The 21,420-nt window shown below is 44.4% G+C and overlaps 1 protein-coding gene across 3 annotated transcripts in view; it reads left to right on the forward strand.

The window, feature by feature from the left end:
- The window catches only part of DTNA (dystrobrevin alpha), a 220,355-nt gene that overhangs the window by 26,973 nt on the left and 171,962 nt on the right, over positions 1–21,420 (forward strand). Inside the window, exon 1 of one of the 3 annotated variants that reach the window (XM_025147924.3) lies at positions 15,680–15,881. The exons of the other annotated variants lie outside the window; for them this stretch is intronic. Coding sequence (XP_025003692.1) covers positions 15,865–15,881 — 17 coding nt within the window. The 5' untranslated portion in view covers positions 15,680–15,864. Of the gene's footprint in view, positions 1–15,679; positions 15,882–21,420 lie in introns of those variants that run through there. 3 annotated transcript variants of the gene reach the window in all.

Genomic DNA, 21,420 nt, shown 5'->3' on the forward strand with positions numbered 1-21,420 from the left:
GAACCCACTTCCATCCTAATTTCTGGTCATACCTACTTATAATTTATAACAGCAGTACCTTACATTATGAACCTTAGGTTTCTTTTTTACTTTCCCAGGATTTTCATTGTGAGCCAAAGAACACCTGGATAAAGATACGTGTTCCACCTTGTAAAAATACTTTCTATTGTTCTAACAGAAGTAGAAGAGACTGGAAGTTAGAGCAAAGATCCTTATTAGGGTCTAGAAAAAGAAATGACGGTTTGGGCAAGTTTGGGCAAGATCTGCCCATAACATCCAGATAGAAGTCTAAAGGATTGAAGAGCCCTGCAGGTAGTGAGCTAAGAGCTCAGGGAATGATGGGCCGTGTGAGAGGTGTAATGTGGCAAGTAGAGGACTAATGAAGTTTATTTCCCTTCTGATTTTCACATTGAGAGTAAGAGGAGGAGAAAGCATGCATAATGTAATGTAATGTGAGACTCTACTGTAAGAGAAGAAGGGTAATGCAAGCTAACAGAGGCCTAGAGGGGGGACTGTTGATGAACCTCCTGGTAGGCAATGAAAGGAAGTATATGTTTGCGATGGATGCGTAATGCTTCAGATTCTGTGCAGGTGATATCACTGAACCACATGCATGCATCCACTGTAGTTCTGAGTTGGTAAACTAAGGCAAGAGATACGTGATCTCTCAGTATAATTTGACCTTTCTACATATTATGTTTATGTTTGTTTGTATAGCTGCTTGGTAATTAGTTCTGCCAGCTCTTGGTTTCCATATGTCTTAAGTAATGACAGTATATTCTCAGATTTACTTCTATTTATACTAATTAAATACTAGTAAACCTGTCCACTTTAAGGACAAATTGTAAATCGTCTTTTCCTCGGCTTAATGTTGAGCCTTTCTATATTCCTGAATATTAAAGCTTCTTTATTTTTTATGTTTCCCTTTCTTAGAACAGTTAAACAAGTTTATAGTCCTGCATAATTTAGCTATACACTTCTTAGATTAGGCTCATACAGAGGAAATCATGACGAATTATGTAGGAAGAAGATTTCTAGTTATTCAAGGCCTAAGGTGATGAAATTGTATAGAGATTTATATTTTTATGAAGTAAAATTGCAGTGTCTCCAGAACATTTCCATTGCATATGAGCTTGAATATACATGAGAAAATCATTATCAAGGTTATCTACTTGAATTTCTTTTAAATAAATGGTTATACAGGGTTGGAAAATAGCAGCTAGCACCATAGCCCTTAGGAGAGAGAAGGGTAATTCCTGACTTTGTGGAAGGTCATCAAAGCAGGCTGCGTGTTGACAGCTGCCAGTGCAAAAGGAAAGGAAGAATGCTTTCAAAATAAGGAAAATGACGAGGATATCTTCCTTAAGAATTTGGAGCAAGGGAAATGCTTGCTCTGCAGGATGGTCATTGCCTGTAACTGTGATGGTGGACGCAGGCCTAGGCCAGCTTGGTCATTACCTGTAACTGTGATGGTGGACGCAGGCCTAGGCCAGCTTGGTCATTACCTGTAACTGTGATGGTGGACGCAGGCCTAGGCCAGCTGTCTGCCCTGTCTGTGCGGCACAGCCCCTCAGTCAGGCTGACTTGTTTTATGGTGAAGGCAGAAGGTGTTTCAACCAATGGACTGCAGTTCAGTGTTTCGCAGTCAGCAGCGGTGTGCACTGAGTAATTGCCTTCCATTTCCAAATCTGTGTATTGAATTAATGTAATGGTGTCCTACCAGTCCCACTGAGCAGGGTGAGGATTCCTTCCTGGCCTCTGTGGGCAAAGAGCTGTGTAATGGGGCAGAGGTCTGTCTTTTCCTAGCACAACTACATAGAGAGTTGTTTTTCTCATGGTTACACAGGTTAATCTGAGGACTCCTTTACAGTCAGCCGTGCCACAGGAAGTCAGTGATCACCCTAACAGAGAAGGGAGCCTTCAGATACAGAGATGGTGCAGTGTCTGTTCACCTTATGCCACCCAGACTTCCAGCTGACTGACAAAGACAAAGCTGATCTATGCTCAGAAGTGTGTCTTAGGGGGGAACACACAGCACAGCCACAAGGCCAAATGTAGCAGCAGTATTTTCTGCACAGCTATGTCTCTAAAGCAGTGATGTGATCTTGGAAACTTGGCAGTAGGGATTGCTGTGCCAAGTACCTGGTGTCCTTGTTGTCCTTCGTGCTACTGGAAAGCAGACACAAAGAATTACTTGGCTGTTGAGGAGAGCTGTATCTTATCCTGCAAGCTTGTGTGTGGGATGCTGTGGAAATTAGGTAATTTTTTACACATTGAAGCCAGAAAAGGCTTGGCATCAGCCTGCCTTGGTTTCGTTTGCCCTAATGCAAGGCAAAATGTCCTTACAAACACATGGAAGAGGGAGTGCAGAGTTGGTCTGACCCTGGGTAGTCATCGGTGCAAACCAGGAATGCGTGAATGCCTTTCAACACAAGATAGGTTTTTATAACCTCTGTTATCCGTAAGAGATCTTCTCTTCTGCCTCTCTCGCGCTTCTGCAGTCTTTAGTCTTTCTGTAGCTCAGTTCCATTCCCAGAGGCCTGAAATGAATAAATCCAAACATGCTCTATTTCAACTTATACCCCATGAGCAGCACCGCCGATGTGGCATTTTGGAGACTGAGGGAAGCGAGCCACATTTGCTCGTGGAAAAAAAAAAAAGAAAGAACTGCAGCAACACAATGACGTAAGGTTTATCCTGCAGGTTCACCTCGGGTTACAACCGGATCTAATTCAGCATGCTCTTGTCAGTACAGCTTACTTCAGCTGAACCAAGAAATACAGTTCAATTCTGCATGCAGCTAACTCCCACATAAAGCTTCAGAACCTTTCCAATCTGATTTTTTTTTTTAATTGTAATTTTTTTTTTTTTTCACTTGAGGAACTCTTGGGCCTGAATAATGTGGGTTTATTTATCTGTCTGCTACCAGCTGAAAGTAATTTCATGAGTTTGATTAAACAACCGCCTCAAAGTAAACTGGAGAATCACACACTTAAAGGAGCTGCTCCCACACACAGGCACTGATGAGGCCGTACAGGAGAACGTCGCTGTTTGGGGCCTCTGCACATCCCCAGGGAGCATTTTCCCACTGGGAAAAGGTCCTGCTCTGCAGTCCTGACCTAGAGCAAGGTTTGAAGTAGCTCTGCCAGCTAGCGATGTGCTGAAGTATTTCTTTGTTTTCATCTTAGTAGACTCTGAGAAATGACTTGCATAAATTTCACAGCCGTGAGATATCTTTCTAGTCTGTAACAGTTTTGCAGTTTTCTTTTGTATCACGGTATAGCAGCAATCTTCATCTGCTGGCAGACCCCTGAAGCTCCCAGAATTGCAAGTGCTGATCACCACAGTGCCAGACCAGAAGTCACATTTGTGTGGGACGTGTCAAGCAGTTCCAAGAAGTGAATTAATGCACCTTGGTCCAAACCTCGGGCAAGGTGTTTTTACACACTAAGGCAAGTGGAGTTGATGTATGCTTGCTGCCTTCATCTTCAAGTGCTGCTAGCTACTGGCAGAGTGAAAAAAGGCTTTAGAAAGCAAAGGTTTGTGGTGCACTCCCAGGGCTATAATCTTTTTTTGTTTGTTTTTCTTAAGCAGAAGTTTTACGCGGAAATCTCTTGACCAAACTTCAGTGTTAAGCAAACACTGTTGTGTTGGATCTGACCTCGTGCATTGTTCCTGACAGTTTTCAGGAACAGGCCAGAGGATAGCTATGAAATAGTGTGACAAAAGGGGAATTTTCTTCTTAATCCCTGACGTTTAATCATTGCTAGTGTCAGGAAATATAAATATTTGTCTTCTGTTGCTTAAAGAAAGCAAGGTTCATTAAGGATTATATCCTTTCTTTCTAAAACAAATGAGTTTCTAATGGGAACATGGAGGAATTCATTAACAATCTAATGAATATTTTTAATAGCCCTTTTTGGTCCCAATTATAATATAATGCAGACAGCTCCACAGGGTAAACTACATTTCAGGTTTAAAAAGGTAGAACAGACTTTTCATTAATCTCTTTTAGCTTTGCCTTTCAGTTTTAACCTCCCCATTGAACTGGCTACAGGCGGTGCTGTCCTGATGCCAGCTTTACAGTCACTTATTTGGTTTGCTGGAGCAAAGAGGGTTTCCGCACCCCGCCTCGTGTTTCAGGCTGTGTGCCTGACATTGCCGGTGTCTCCAGGAGCACAAGTAGGTGGCACCAGGGCTGAGATCACCCAGCCCGCCTGCCTCTGTGATGGATATCTCTAACTCTTTCCAACTCGGGCTGACTTTGATCGTACGTAATGAAAAGCCTTAAAATAGAAAGTGGAAGGGAACAGAGAGGAGCTTTAATTATTTACCAGTGAGGTAGAATCCGTATCTTTTGTGAAGATACTTCTTTTGTTGTTTTTTTTTTTTCTTTGTCTATTCAGTTTTCATTAAGCCAAATTTAAATCTTTGTGCTCAGCATTGATTCAGATTCGGGGGCTGATTGAAGAGGCTTTTGAAGAGAGCTGCATTTTTTTCTTCTTTTACTTAGTTATTTTTCCCATTTCCTAAACGAAATGAAAATACTCCTTTAGCAATTTACAGTACGTTAGCTGCAGCAGTGCTGGGAGGTACTAGCTCGAAGTTTTAGTTGCTCTAAGCACCCAGAACTGAGGAGTGCTGCTTTTCTCCCACTGCCACTACCTCTGTGCTCAGCCCGCGCTGCCCTTACCGTTAGGTACTGCCTGAGCAGCACAGGGCCACCTGTGGCCACTTCTGGGACATGGGCACACAGCGACTGCATTTCAGAGCGGTTCTTCCAATTGCAAAGCAATCCTCACCATACTAAACATTTTGATACTGTCTTTGCCTTCTTCTGAAAGCAGTGGAGATGTCTTCTCATTCATTGCCCTATTAATACAAGTGATCATGAAGATGGCGAAGGGCCTGGAGCACCTCTCCTGTGAGTAGCCTGAGAGAGCTGACTGAGGCTGTTCAGCTTGGAGAAGGGGAGACTTAGGAGGATCTCATCAGTGTCTGTAGATACCTGCAGGGAGGGTGCAAAGAGGATGGAGTCAGTCTCCATTCAGTGTAGCCCGGTGCCAGGACAAGAGGCAGTGGGCACAAACTGGAAGACAGGATGTTCCCTCAGAGCACCAGGAGCACTTCTGTGCTGTGCAGGTGACGGAGCACTGACACAGGCTGCCCAGAGGCTGTGTGTGGGATCTGCTTCTCAAGAGACCTTCAGCAGCTGCCTGGACGTGGGGTCCATTGGGCCCTGCCAGCCTCAGCCATTCTAGGTAAAGAAAGGAAACAAATTCGCTTAAGGAGGGTGCTGGGAAACTTTTACGAAGTGCCACAAATGTCCTTGAGGGTGAAAATGAGAAGCTCTAGGCTAGATTGGAAACTAGAAGTTACTGAATGTGGCTGATGGGTACTTGGTATTTTTAGGCCCAACTTGTAATTTAGCTACAAGGGGAAGGGATGAGTGAGAGCTTCAGTGCCCAGGACAAAATGCACTGTCTTCATGCTGGCCTATTTTTCACAGTCTCCTGGAACCCACAGCCTGGCTGGTGGGTGGTGGGGCTGGCCTGCCCTCACCTTGGTGAGCACCTGACCCTGGCAGGGCATGCAGGAGGCTAACAGGTGTCATCCCAAACCCAGTGCAGGAGCTGGAGGAATCAGACACCACCCCCTGAGGACATGAACTCCCAGCAGGCTGAGATGGTGGGGAAGATGGGCTTTTGGTGCTCCATTTCCTTGCCTCGCTGTGCTTAAAGGCCAGAAACAACATAACAATTCCTGAGCAAAAGCTAACTTGATTTGTTTTGGAATGATCTTTAAGGTTCCTTCCAACCCGAGCCATTCCATGATTCATAGTATGCGTGCTTGGGAGATCTGCATGCTCACGCTGAGACTTGAGGAGCAACAGTGCCCATCAATATCACTGTGTCCACAGCTTCTTCAGAGAAATAGACAGTAATGAGAAATACAGTGAGAGCTCACAGAAATGTCCTTGCTTTATCCTTGGTGGATGGTCTCGATGCCATTAGCAAACTACTGTACGTAGGGGAAAACATGCCTTTAATAGTCTTGTCTCAGCTGTTGTTAATTTGATTTCCCTCAAGTATTCTGTGTTCAGTCACAAAGTCCTGGAGCAAGACTTGGTGTAGCAAGGAGTACAAATAATTTACGCTGTAATGTCTGAGGTTCCCAGATAAAGCATGCGCTATTTCAAACAAAGCAAAAAAAAAAAAAATTCCTTTTATTTGGGGATAGACAAGACGAATTCAGAGAGAGGGGAGGAGGTGCTGTAATAAGGAACGTGTTTATTCAAAGCAGTTTTGTGGTATCTGACAGTGAGTAGATTACGTCCAGACCTGTGCTCAGCTTCTGTGCATACACGTTGTACATTTGCAGGTTGTTTGTCATGATGCTTCGCAGAAAAATGTTTAAAATAGTTTGTAATTATTGATGGATTATTTACGCATAAAATATTTTTCTATATATCCCTTTTCCTCTGGAAGTTGTTAATTTAGTTGATGCGTTCAATTCCATTCCAGCCGTAAATGTAGACAAGATCACTTCTTTTTTTCATGGAAACTGAGGAAGTGTGAGTTAGGCACATAATTATGACTGTCTTGAGACTAAACTGCATTTGTTTGTATTTATGTAAATCTTCAGTAGGACAGTTGGAAAGAATGGACTGGATTCTGCCCGAGATCATCGTTTTCTATTGCTTTGCTGGAGCAGCTCATTTCAGGGTGGGATTTTCAATAGGGCTCAGTATTGCAGTTGCATCAGTTCTGCTGCTACTGTGGTACTCCTTCGCTCGTGTAGCTTTGCAAAAGCTAAAATTAAAGCATTTAGAGAAGAAATAGGTCATGACCGAGTGCATTTGAATGTGAATGCTAATTATTCACAACTTTAAAATTATTGAATGTGTTTCTTCGGATTTGCTCTGTTCCATAGATCCCATTGACATTTAAATGTAATCTACTTTTATCACCACGTTATATTATAAAATCCAGTTTCTGATATTTTCATTAACTGGTAGATGTTCTGTAATATAAAAGGAAATCATACTTAGGTCAGGGAGGAAAAGAGAATGCAGTTAATCTGTTGATTTCTGAAATTCACTAATTAGTTGTTTTAATCTCATACTGGTATTGGGAAGATTTGGGGTTTGGGTTTTATTTCCAGTAAAAGTTGTGTCAAGTTCCTGAAATTCTCTGTACGGTTTAAGATGAATGTCTGATTGGAGGTTCAAAGTCACCAAATCCTAAATGCTGCACTCCAGCCTTTTGGACTTGCAGCCTTTAATCGTCTCTTTTCATATGGAAAACGCGTGCTTCTCCTGAAGGTGCTGATTCTTCTAATCATTCCTTCCCTTTCTGATGAGTTTGCACCTTCTCGGAGAAAAGCGCTTGAGAGTGATTTCTTCTTCTGAGGTAGTCTTTACTCTGGTTTGGATTTCCATAAATCAGGGCTGAAAGGGAAGTTTGCGGTAGCTGAAATACTGCTCTGAAGATCACAAGAAGCACACTGTAATACCTGAGCATTTGAAAGTATGTATTTTTCTGGGGGTACCAGCTTTCACTGTATTCAAAGCAAGATTTTCATGGCAGCTGCAGATGTCTTTAGTAGGTGGTATTCAATGCTGCTGATTTCTCAGCCCTCAGAAATAGTGTGCACGGTGGGATTTTTGACCGGAGTCACGTTAAGGTGGTGGTGGGTTAAAAAAGTCTCACCGACGGTCAGATTGATAATTCACAAATCATTATTTGCCTTTCCGTAAGCCCATTTTCCCCTTTCGCCACTTTTGCCCATGCTTCGTCCTGTGAAATTCGGTGTGGCATTAACATGAATCCCAGGTCGGGTGTTTTTCCCCCATTTGATGTCTGCGAGGAGCCCGGGGTATGCGAGGCATTTGCTGCCGGCATTGCATAACTTGTCATTTGGCTGCTGTAAGCAACCGTGCCTGGGGAGCTTCATGCGCCTCTCTGCAGGCTGAGCCGCGCAGCTGATCGTGACACCCGTCCTCGTAGGATGAGATCATCGGCTAAATATAGGTTATAAAGCGGGAAGACCGCGCTCAAGGAGAGGCGTTGTTTCCCCGTGTTCCCTGCGCCGTGCTGGAAGCGGAAGGATAACATCTCTCCTAGTAGGTACAGAGCAAAAGAGATTTAATGTGCTGAACGCGGGAAGATGCGCATCGCGCCATCTCCTGCGTCTGGTGGTCTTTCCTTCCTCGTCGACGTGCTTTCTCCCCTTTCTCGAGTCCACCTGGGTCCGTGCAGATTTCTGGCTGAAAGCTGCCATCTGTCATCCCGGCTTCTCCGGCTGACATTTGGGATTTCTCTGCAGGATGGGTACAGCAGAGGGAGCAGTAGGACAAGCTTCTCCCAGGCTGTCTCGCCCCGCATGCTCCCTCCCAGCTCGCACCCTCGGGCTCAGCAGCATCCCCTTCTGTCCCTGCTCTCCCAGCAGGACCCAGCCCCAGCCCAGGGGTGTGTGGGTGCCATTGGGTCGGGATGCAGATGGCAGGAGATGGCTGCGTGGCCACGACACCTGCCACGATGTCTGCAGAGCCCCACGCACCTCAGAGTGTGAGGTAGACGCTGCTGGCATTTTGTATAACTGATCTAGTGGGATTCCTGTCACTGCCCTAGATACTAATGCTCCAACAGTCATCATCACTTCTGAGATTTTTAGGCCTCCTCCTGTGTTCGTGCTAGGTATCTTTTTCCTTAGAAAAGAAAAGAAAAGAAAAAGAAAAGAAAAGAAAAGAAAAGAAAAGAAAAGAAAAGAAAAGAAAAGAAAAGAAAAGAAAAGAAAAGAAAAGAAAGTTTTCTTTTCCCCTTTCACCAAGGTTTTTGTCTGGAGATTTGAATAAAGTAAACCCCAGTACAAGAAAGACACAGGGCTCTTGGAATGAGTCCAGAGGAGGGCCACTAAGATGATCAGAGGGCTGCAGAACCTCTCCTATGAGGAAAGGTGGAGGGAACTGGGCTTGTTTAGCTTGGAGAAGAGAAGAGACCTCAGTGTGGCCTCCCAGTACTTGAAGGGAGCATATAAACAGGAGGGGGAACGGCTGTTTATGAGGGTGGATAGTGATAGGACAAGGGGGAATGGTCTTAAACTGAGACAGGGGAGGTTTAGGTTAGATATTAGGAGGAAGTTTTTCACCCAGAGGGTGGTGATGCCCTGGAATAGGTTGCCCAAGGAGGCTGTGGGTGCCCCATCCCTGGAGGCATTCAAGGCCAGGCTGGATGTGTTGCTGGGCAGTCTGGTCTGGTGATTGGCGGCCCCGCATATAGCAGGGGGGTTGAAACTCGATGATCATTGTGGTCCTTTTCAACCCAGGCCCTTCTGTGATTCTATGATTCTGTGATTCTATGATTCATTTTAGAGCTGAAGGGATTTTCTGGTGGGATGTGGGATGAATGAAAGATGGATATTCCTGTGTTGGGCCAAACTGAACAGAGAATGTATTTCATAGATTATTTTCTCCCAGTCCTGAAAGAAGTGTATGTCCCTTCATCCACACGCATGTCTGCCTGCACGCACACTTCAGACATTGGCCAACGTTCCACGAAAGGCTTGTGGTTGTCTGTCTAGGCAAATGTAAATACCTAACATTTGTGGCACCTTAATGAAAGAACTTACTGGAAGTCTTCTTTCACTTCAGAACATAGCATTGCAATGAAACCGAGGTACTGGAATGAGAAAGGATAGCAGAGCCATTTTCTTACTAAAAATATTCTGTTTGCTTCATAATTTCAGGAATCGGGACATGAATGTCAGGATAAGGTTGTGACAAGATGAATTTTGGTGCTGTAGTCTTTAGTCTGACAGATGTTTCAGCCGTTCTTTTCAGGCACTGGATGCCATGAGTTCTCCTATTTAGCACTCATCAGTTCTTTTGCATGCAGGGTTAGAACAGACACGATTTCAAAACCAGATTAGGGCAGCAGCTAGGACAGTTGTGGAGGCCTGAGGAAATTCGAAGGATCATTGTGGAGATAGTGTTGCAGCATGATTGCATGGTAGGTGAGAGGAAACTGAAGGTAGACATGGGCAGCTCTCAGTTCCTGAGGGATAGGGATATTGATGGGAGTTTAGAGGAAACAGGGATTGCTGTCACTGGAAGCAGTAATTAACAAGGTCCTTAAATCCTTAGGGAAACAATCTTCATTAGATGCACTGCTCACCAAGCAACTTTAATGAAATACAGCTGTCCCTTCAAACCTTTCAAGTTCAGCATTTTCAGGCAGGGAACCAATAGTGGATGATACAGCCTTTTTCATTTATCCATGAGCACCATCAGGCCAGGAAGGACTTTTCCAGGACTCAGCACTGGGTGGAATTATGTTTACCTGTCTTTTTTGTGTGTGTGTGTGTGTGCTGTTTCTTTTATTAAAAAATATGTTTTTTACCTTTCAGTGAAGTAAAAATGACTTATAATGGCTCATTGCTTTAAGTTCTTTCGGTTTTATTAAATCTCAGAGATCTTTGTTTTACTGATCAATTTAGATGTCTACCAAGAAGAGTAGTCTTTTTCATTTATTTAATGTTTGGGTTAATGGTAAATGGAAGGAGAATTATTCTGGTTGTCCTCCTAGGTGTTTTTCAAGTAAACTGAATGTCTGTGCATCTAGTAAATAATGCTTTTATTTTGCAGAGAACAAGGCAAGTGCACGAGGTTTTTCAGAAGTTGCTTAATTCTTCTTAGTTAATGTTCATTATTTGTTCTTGTGCAGAAAAATAAAGCTAAAACATTTATATCTCGACTCTTTTAGATGTGAGGTCCTTATAAATGATGGGAAGCACTGGTTCGAACCACAGGTTTGTCCAAAAAAGCCTCACAAACTGTAGATACAAAACATAGCGAAATGAGAAATATTCAAAAGTAAATAATGGATTTTTTTTCTTTATTTGGTAAAATTGAGTAGCTGGAAATATTGTTTGTTATTGAAGCTCAGGCACATAAGCATGGATACTTTCCATATTCAGCATAACTTGAATCAGAGAAATACAGGCATTAGAACCAGGAAAGCCAGTGCAGAGAATCCTCTGTTGCTGCCAAACTGATTACAAACTATGCTCCCCACTCACTTTACTAATGTTTTTCCAGAATACAAGCAATATGCATGTTTTACGGAGGAGCTAACTCATATGAGCGTTGCTGGTGACTGAATGTGTCTACCTGAACGGCCTACTGTTAGGCGGTGAGCCTCCTGGGAGCAGCAGGAGGACCCATCTTGGTGCCCAGGTGCCAGAACAGATCTCTCTTGAGCAGCTACTCTCCTCTTTGAGGGCTGGGGCTGTGCTGTGCCTGGCTGAGGCCACCTTGGTCCCCTTTGCTGCCTCCCAGTGCTGTGTCATGAGAGCAGCAGGGAGGTGGGTGCTGTGGGATGACACCGAGAGCCCACTGACTTCACTAGCTGTTCTCCATCTCTTTCAGTCTCTTTTTTTTTCCTCTTGGGCTGAACAGCCACCAAACATAGGAAGTTCAAAATTAGAAAGCGCTGGAATCTGTACCTGGGATGATGCAACTCTGGATATATATAGAGTGAGGATGAGAAGCTTGCGAGCTACCCCACGAAAAGGGATTTGGAGGTTCTGGTTGACAAGAAGCTAAATGAGAGCAGTGTGCTCTGGCAACCCAAAGGGCCACCTGTACTCTGGGATGCGTCAGGCCCATCACTGCCAGTGGGTGAGGAAAGGGGCTGTGCCGCTCTGCTCTGTTCTGTGTGGCCTCACCTCCAGCACTGGGTACAGGTTTGGGTGCCACACTGTGAGAAGGGCATAAAACTATTAGAGAGTGTTCAAAGGAGAGCCTGGATAACAAAATGTGAGAAGGCCGAGAGGAGGCCTCATGGCAGCCTATAGCTCCTCACAGGGAGTGGAGGGGCAGCGCTGAGCTCTGCTCTCTGCTGACAGGGACAGGGCCCAAGGCGATGGCATGGAGCTGTGTCAAGAGAGGGTACCCTTGGAGTGGGGGTTAGGAAGAGGTTTTTCACCAGAGGGCATGGAACAGTCTGCCCAGGGCAGTGGTCACAGCCCCAAGCTGCTGGAGCTCAAGGAGCGTTTGGACATCACTCTCAGGCATAGGCTTTCAATGTGAATTCTCTTGTGTGAGACCAGGAGTTGGACTAGATGATTCTTAAGGGTCCCTTCCAACTCAGAATATACTATTATTTAGTACAAAGGTGGTAGGTAGGAGAGGAGCAGCATGTAGGGCAATTCTTGGCCAAACCTTTCCTGTTGGACCTCACTGGAGAGGGCTTCTGGTGTAACCAAGCAGCTGAGTCACTAAGTCTGGAGATAGACTGGGGGTAGTGGAGTCGATTTAAGTATCACTGAAAAAAGCCCATGTGTTTGATCTGCCATGACGCATGGAACTGCATTCCTGTCAATGTAATGGCAGTCCTCTACTCAAAGCTCTTACTCTTGAATGAGCCCGTGCTGAAGTCAGCTGTAGAGGTTAAAGAGATTGTTCCCACGAGCAAGAATTACTCTGAGTAAGACTTAGAAGGACAGAGCCCGTAGGGTGAAAAATGTTGCTTGTCCCAGTAAGCCCAAATCTTAAGACTGTCAAGAGAAATGAATTCAAGATGCTGACAGACAAGGGAAGATCAAGAGCAAATTCTATGCACATTAAAAATAGCTGAATATGAAGGGACAGAGCATGCCTCTTAGGCACTGGGCTAAATTGGAAATGGGTAGGAAGTCACATGGTTTCCAACGTGTTACGTATTTGTACTTGAGACTAGTACCAAATTACTCTCACCTCTTCATCTTTCTCTCTGCTCCAGCTCCTGCCTCTACAGCAACTCATTACTAGTTTGTATGTCTCAAATCTGATGGTAGCGGTGCTCCCCAGTCTGTTGCATTTGGTGGTGTTTTTAAGCAACAGGCCCTGCTAAGAGAGGAAAAGCAGTAGTCCTCCCAGCTTTGGTAAATCTCTCCCAGCCGTGTGCTGTGCTGGCTGCCATGTTCAGCTCTGGCCACGTTAGGCGCTGGTATTGCTGGACACCTCTTCATCTGAGGAAACCAGACACGTGTGTTTTCTTTTGGCTTACATGACACAGTTTTGGACATATGACCTCTCTGTCCCATTCATGGGAATGGAATCTTGCTGTCCACATCAACATCCAAGCTTCCCCAGAAATCTGAAGCATCCAATTTTTCAAAGCTCCACCTCTACATACTCTTGTGTTTATAATTAACATCTTACGAGACGTGAGGAGCATATGCTTAGTATTCTTTTAGAGGATCCAAACCCTAATCCCTTTTTCCCCATATCTAGTAAAGGAAATGCAAGCGACAGATAAAGTTTTTGTGGATTTCCCTCCATTGTTTCCCCTACAATTAAGCTCTCTCTAGAAGTAGATTGGAGTCCAAGAACCAGTTCAGTGTTAATTCTTCACCTCACTTCTGATCCATCACATTGATGCATCACATCACACTTTCTTCCATGGAGAGCTGTTTTCCTCCTTGCTGGTTGTGTTAATGAAAAGGAGCCCTCAGCCACAAAAGCACAACTTGCCTTTGTTCTTTCTTGTTTGTCTCTCTGAGCTTCTAAAGTATTGTGCTTCTTAAGACCTACTGTTAACTTCGCTTCTGGTGCTTGTCTGCCCTTTGGGTCTCCCATCCTTACGGAACAGTTTAAGAACACTGATTTGAGGTACAGCGTTGTCATTACACAGCATGGAGTTGCTCTGTTTGAATGGGAGTCACTGCGGTGTAAGGACTTTCTCTGGTGTGAGAGATTTGTAATGGTAGATGTGGCTCTATTGGAAATCAGTGCTCGGCATTGTTCCTGCGATTCACAGCAACTCCTAAAGTTGAATAACAGATGTGTTCCTGCTATCAGCAAGCCACAGTTTTGGGACCCAAGGCAGAGGAGAAGTTGAGCGACTGCCTTAATATCTGGCAGGAAGTCAGTGGCATATTTTTTGCTTGCTGGAGTTTTTAAAGCTCTCTGCAAAGCAGACATTAAACATACTGAGGTCTGTATTTGCTAATAGTAAAAAAGATGAGCGACTCAAAATAAATCTTTGGATTCTTTAGGAGTCATCTAGTCAGCTAGATTATTAATATTTATATGTTATGGGCAGCTTTTCCAGGTGCGTGAACCTTAGCTGACTCCAAGCTAGGAGCTCTTGCCTTCCTTCCTGCAGGACTGACCACAGCAGGGGCTGTGCACTTTGTGTTTTTATCCAACTTTGTCTCCTGCAGCAGCGTCGTTAACAGTAGCTCATCAGAGATGAAGTGCAGACTTCTTTTTCACTAACATACAGCCCTTCAGAGTATCCTTCTGCAGCCCTTTCAGCCTTTCCAAGTTTGAGCTGTTTTCTTTGTTAGCCTGGAGTAAATGCATACTTACCTTTATTACTAGATCAGCCTAGCCTCTCAACACGGGTGCTCTGGAAAGCGTAAAGTCTCACCAAATAGGCCGTTGGCAGAGCATTTATAAACTGTGCTTTTAGCTAAGTGATGCTGGACACAGCTTGGCCTCACACCCCCTGCCCTGACCTGTGCAGGCAGTAAGATGAGGCTAAGGACTGTGAAACGGAGATACTTATTGTATTTTTCTGCTTCAACTGTCGTGACAGTAAATTGGTGCTTTCCAGTTTTAACACAAAAGTGTTCAATAATTCATGTGTTATACATACAGCGTGGTTCCATTCGCACCAGCCTTTGAGATAAGGAAATCCGGATGGCAAGCAGTATTCAACTGAATGCACTTTTACAGATTAAAAACCAGCTGCTTCCTAAGGCTGATATCAAGAGGCAGGGGTTTGAATCAACAGTATCGGCTCCTGAATTCACCCATGGTAATCCTGACCTGCACCTTGTGGAAGGACTTGTCTGTTGTTCACTTAATTGCCTTGAAAGCTGCCAAGAATCAGTAGTTTAATTATTTCGGAGCCTGACTTCTGAACAAAATTGCAACGCCTTGGTATTGTATAGACACGCATTTAAACAGAAAGAAAGTTTATAGAGTCTTAACACATGAAATCGAGTATGGTCTTTTTTAATTCTATACTCAGTTAATCTCTACAGATCTCTGTATGGACAAAGGTGCTGTAAGCATCCAAATACGTATTTCTGCAGGAGCTTCATGTGACAGAACGCTGTTCTGCACCCTTCTTTCCCTTGCTGGTGGCATTTGCAGTCATCTACGGGAAATGCTTTGCAGTGATCCTATTTCTTACAGTGATTAAATGAGTGACTGCAGGATTCGAACTCGGAGACTTTGGCTGGTAGTAGTTTTGGCACGAGCGATGATCCCAGGTCCCCACGCAATGAACACAAGCAATGCCACTTAAAGCATTTTTATTCCCAAGTGCTACAACAGCGTGTTTTGCAGCAGCTTCCAAGGAAGGACTGGATTATTTCAGTGTATTCACACAGGCTGAGCGAGCCTCCCAAATGTAAACCAGCATGTTCAGAATGCGATGTTTGGTGGCAGTGCGTGCGAGCCGCTTGCAGAGGGGGTTATTTTTGTGGGGGTGAAGAGTGTGTGTGTGCTGCGTGTGTTGTGTTGTGGGAGGTATGTGCTGTGCATGGGGGGCGAGGTGGAGATGGAATGTCGGCTCGGGGAGAGGGAGAGGAGGGAGGGGGTCTGGGTGCCTGTGATTGGTAAGAGCTCCACGAAGGCATCTGCCAGCAGGACTTCAGAGGAATGTGAAACCAAATCATTTACAAGTTAAAGATAGACGCATAATACACAGCATCTTGAGCCAGGGCTTAAATTCATCCCTGTCCGCCTGGCTCCTCGCAAAGCTCTGCCTGTCAGCTTTCCTCCATCTCCTCTCGAGACTCTAATATTCCTTTAAAAAGCACCATAATTCTGGATTCTGTGGAATTACTGAGGTGGCAGAAGGGATCATGGTGCATACCGTAGGGTAAGTAGGAAGCTTGCCTTTTGCCATTTGCTGCGGTGGTGTCTGCTTTGCTTCTGCTTTCGGAGCTCAGTTTTCAAAGCCCAGGAGTTCCTTTAAGGTAGATATCCAAGTAATGCTTTCCCTCATGGTTCCTTTTGCCCTATTTTCCCAATACAGATTGTTTGAACTTTGTTCTCCAACGAAGGGTTAACTCACAAGGTTTCTTGTTTTGATGTACTTAGGGAGTCTTTGTCTTTAATAATCTTTCCCTTACAATTCTGAGTGCTGTTTTCCTATCAGCTGGATTTTGTTACAAACCTTTGCCCTTCATCAGGGAGATGTGCTGCCCAAAATGCTGCTGTTTGTTGTGGGGTGGAAAAGCTAACTGTTTTCCACAATGCAGAGAGTATCATCAGTATTTGTTTGCTTGTTCGGCCGTGCGTAAGCTTACCTGCTATTTCCTCTGTGTGAGTTTGATCACAACACAACATTCATTATCTTTGAACTTGTTGTTTGCTTGCTCTCAAATAATGCTCTTACTTGGCTTTTGGCAGTTATAGTTTTTTTTTCCATTTTGGTTTTTACGTTTTCTCCAGACAAAATCAGTTCTATCAGTAATGAAAAAACGCACGCGTTCCCCTGACAGTCTTTCCTTAAGATGGGAGTTTGTGAGTAAGGAGAAGACTCCAACTGTCGTGTTCTTTCCACAACTTACCCAAAGTAATTGCAGTATGTGGTGGGTTCATCTCTGCGCTGAGCAGCGCTATTTTCTGTATACTTCCCAAACATTTCGGGTGAAGTTGTGCTCTTCCTGTGGCCACAAGTAAATAGCGGCAACCCAGTGGGGAGCTGGATGTAAAATCCGTAGCCTACCAAGAACTCACATAGTGAGTTTCCTCGGGTTTTGTATTATGAGAATGCCTAAATGGCAGCATCATTTGTATCATGTATTTTGGGCACGAGTACTGCACATTTGCAGCGGGGATGCTCCGAGACCTGGTGTTGGCACCCATTCACCCAAATATGTCCTGCATTCCTGACGTGTCAGTGGTGCCCACGGGGGCTGTAGGAAGTGGGTACTGCCTGCAGGTTCCTGGAACACCGAGCATTTCTGGTAGTACATACAAGCACAGAGAGACTCACGCAGTGTCATTCTTTGCCTTGCAAAATACGTGCAAGCGAATGGACTAAAATAGAAATGTTTGAAGGAAAGATGACAGATCTGATACGTTTTATTGTCTTCCTTCCGTTTGATCGAGTCGATCAGCCTGTTGATCAGCTTTGTAGAATTTGGCAAAGCACCTGGATGAGCAGATCTGTTGGACTGAGGGAAATATCGGTGGTAGGTGGGCAGTTGGACTGGATGATCTCGGAGGTCTTTTCCAGCCTTGGTGATTCTACACGTCTGTGATCTGCTGTGAATTGTTTTCTGTGTGGTTAAATGTAGGGGATAAAGGAGAGGGAAATGCAGAACCTTTAGTGGAATTACAGAGAGAAGAACAACTGTAGGAGTGAGAAATGCCATTTAAGCCAGTTCGCTGATTGTTGACAATAGTTGGATGTTTTCTTATCTAGCTGGGACTAGTTAAACACCTCAGTCCCGTGCAAAATATCCAGGCCAGCTGCTTCTTACATTAAGGTGTATCAGTGTAATTTTTGTTTTGGTATTGAAGTGGAAGAAGAAGTTTGAGAAAAAATACATAGGTTGAGATGCATAAAAAATCACAGTGGGTCTTAGCAGAGCTGTGGTTGTTTCTTGCTTTTGCACTGGATTCCTGTGCAGCTTTAGGCAAGCTGAGTTTTCTAAGCCCCTGCAAAACGGAAGGGAGTGCTTATATTTAGATAGCAGGTCCTATAGGGAATAGGCATTGCCTCTGATAAGGCTTGGTACAATTGACTTCTGTTCTCAGATGGCATTCCACCCCCCTCAGGGCTATGGCAAAAGGGGGCAGGGAGGATGAATTCACCGATTTGGAAGCAGAGGTTCACCACACCTTTCACAACCTTCCTAAACCGCGTAAGAAAAATAGACTGACACTCCGAGGTGAGCAGAAAATAGAATTAATGTTCCATGGGAAATTCCTGAGTCAGTTCAAAATTAAATTGCATTTCCCTACCACAGTTTATTACTTTTCAGAAGCATTGGTTCAGGAGCGTGATGTTCCCTTTTCATTATCTGAGGCCCTTCTCTTGTAATTAAATGTCCAAGAGGTGCTGGAGAGCTTCATCAGAGGAAAACCTGCTTTGTATTGTGGGAAGTGAAGCCACCAGAAACAAACAGGTCCTGGAAGAAATAGGCGTCTGAACCTTATTCCATTCCCGGAATAAGGAGCTGCAATGCAACGTTGGGTTGACTTAAAAAATATGGTCTGGTGTGGAACCCCTCTGAAATAACAGCTTTAATTTGGTTTCCATCACTAATGTGTGTCACACATTCCTGCTCCGAGGAGCTGCCTGCTTGGCGTTGCTTGGGAGCAAGCCCTGCTTTACCATGGCTAGTAGCGTGCTTGGTCTCGGAGCAGGCAGGCCTCAGCCTCTTGCCTGTTACCATCAAATTCTAAGTGTCTTTGTCAGGGGAGTTCGGGAAAGTCACGCAAGGTACAAATGGGTTTGCAACATTTTTTTCCTTTAATAAATTATACGATTCTTCCATTGTGAACCTTGCTAAAAGCAGTGGCAGGAATGTACATAAGGACTTTATAATCCTTCCTTAATAGACTCCACAGTTATTGCCTATGGCTCCGATTTCCTTTCTATTGTGATCATTTTTTTCTATTCTACATCTTTATTTCTAGCTTCATCTTCCGAATTTTTTCAGTGATCGTTCTGCTGAAGATTAGGAAAGAGGAGTGTTGTCTGCAATTGCTTGGTAAAAAGTTTAAGGGCTTTTCCCCAAGGTTCCCTGAGAAGATGCTGGCATGTTTCTGAGCTCACAAGCACCTGGGAGCAGCTCTCAGTGATATAATTTCCTTTGGGTCCTAATGAATCTACTCCCCGTGCCAGCAGCTAATTTGTTTTGGCAGAATATGACAGGCAGTGCCTTATAGAAGGCACCACGCTGCAGAAAGCCTCGAGTCTGTAATTTTGTAACTCCGTCAGAAAAAAAGAAAGAAAACGCACAAAACCAACCGAACCTAATGAAATTAGGATGTCCTGTGTGGCCATGTATGACCTCAGAGCTCAGGAGCTCTCACAGCTGCATTTACTGGGAATCCATGCAAGTCCTGCACTCGCTATTGATCCTGGCTCCCTGAGTATCAAGCAACAGAGCACTTCTTGAGCTAATTATTACTGTAATTATTTCTGTATGGAGTGACTCTACCTGGAAATACAGTGAGACTTCCCACTAATGAGATGCTTAAAAATGCATCTAATTGCAGCAGTGGTAGTTGAGAAAGCTTTTGGTACCTAACAGTCTGGAGAAAGCTACCCTCCCTACCAGGGGGCTGTTAGACACAGCCAGGTTTCTGAACCAATTGTATGGCCTCTTGTTACATTTGGCTATAAAACCTCAACTGAGATGTGTGCTCCGAGTAATAAAGAGGGGATGAGAAAGCGCTGGGCACGATGAATCTCTGTTTATTAATTTATTTGTGGCGCCTACTGAACTTCACCTTCCCTGGGGCACAGAAGGGAGCGGAAGACAGCAAGTATCTGCCCATCATCTCTGATAAGCCACGTGAGGGCTCGGCGTCGCCTTGTTTGCGATTGCTCTGAGATCAGGGGGTGAAAAGTGGTACCTAAGTTCTTATTTTTTTATATATCTTTTGTAAGGATAAGGCTGCACCATAAAATCCCTCCCTGTAAATTTCGAAGGGCATTTGCACTCAGTGGAACCCCAAAAAGAAGAAAGGAAGTGAAAAAGGAATGAGACGCGCAGAAGTCTGTGAGCAAGTAGGCATTAAAAGCAATTTATTGACAACTAGTGCCTAGTTCTTTCAAGCACAACTAAAGTAAGCACAGCTAAAGCACAGAAAAGTACATTTGGGGCAACCTTGTCCTTGGGTACTCGTTGCCAAATAACAGCTACAGACAGAATTCATCTTAGCCTTTCCCAATACATTTTCAGAGTACACCTTTTAACAAGACTGGTTTTCGTTTGAGAATGTGGAGAAGTACATGGTTTGGCTTTGTGCCCTTGTGATAGCGTGGTGGTGGCGGGTTGATGGCTGATCGCAGTGGTCTTTTCCAACCTTGGTTCTGTGATTCTGTACGTGGCAGGTAGGGCAGGAGGCAGGCAGCTCTCCCAACACAAAAAGCACAGGACAGGCTGTTGCCGAAAGGAATAGGTCATAGAATCATACCATAGAATCATAGAATGGCCTGGGTTGAAAAGGACAACAACGATCATCTAGTTTCAGCCCCCCTGCTGTGTGCGGGGTCACCAACCACCAGACCAGGCTGCCCATAGACAAAGGGAAATGGCTGTAACTTGAAGCAAGGAAGATGAGGTAAGCCCTAGGAAAATGTTGTCTCTGAAATACACCGCCGGTGAAGGCTGTGGAGTATCCGTCTCTGGAGGTGCTAGGAATGGCTTTAATAGACATGAGTATATCTGGCTATATCTCGCAGCAGGAGGTGGATGACAGATCTTTTCTGTCCGCCCTGTGATTTGCTGATACTGGTGATAATCCTGTGCCTCGAATTATTTTCTTATTGCAATACATGCTTCCTTAATCCTGTTAGGAGGGGTCTCTGTGCAGAGCAGGACAGTTTTTGCTGAGGGGCAGAGGCACTTCACCATCGTGTAGTTTCCTCATTTTGAAACGTTCCTTAGGTGAGTAGTGAAGACACAAACAGCTGGCTTTGCATTTCAACTCAAATACCATCATCCTGAAATACTTGGAGACATCACTCTGTCAGCTGGCACTTGACAAGCCGTCCTAAATTTGCAACACGTAATTGGATTCTTAGGATGAAATCCGAGTCCCCTTTGAAGTCATGGGTTTTTATAGGGTACGGATTTCATGCTGAGGCCCGAGTGGCGTCCACTCGTACATGATGGGCTTTGCTGTCCCAGGCAGACTGCTGTGTGTGGGATGGGTATGAGTGTGTGTCACCCTGCGTGGACAGCATCTGTGTGCAGAGGGGCCTTTGGAGTGCCCGTGGGGGGGCTTCACACTTCACAACAGGCGTTATATCAGGGGAATCAATTACTCTTACTTTTCTTTCTTTTTTTCAGTTGATGTCAATAAAACTCATCTACACCATCTGGCATAAAAGAGAGGAGAGGCAGTCAGTGAAAAAGCAGAACCCGTTTGGGGTTCTAATATTTTGTTTGCTAAGACTTCAGGCATTCCATATTCCCTTCAGTGTAACTTTTCTTTTTCCTTTTTGCTTTTTTGGGGGGGTTCTCCCCCAGTCTATTATTTTTTTTTTAATTTCCAATAACCTATAATTAACATTTAATAGATAGGCATAACTGTAAGTAAAGTTTTTCAGTAGCCACTGGTTAATGCCCTCTGATGAAACTCATGCAGAGATGTCTCCAGTTGTCATGAGCTAAATAGCTCCACTGAAAGTACTCTGGCTTTGCTTATGGCAGTACTGACTCAGAGCA

This window comes from Gallus gallus, chromosome 2 (assembly GCF_016699485.2).
Source record: "Gallus gallus isolate bGalGal1 chromosome 2, bGalGal1.mat.broiler.GRCg7b, whole genome shotgun sequence".
NCBI lineage: Eukaryota > Metazoa > Chordata > Aves > Galliformes > Phasianidae > Gallus > Gallus gallus.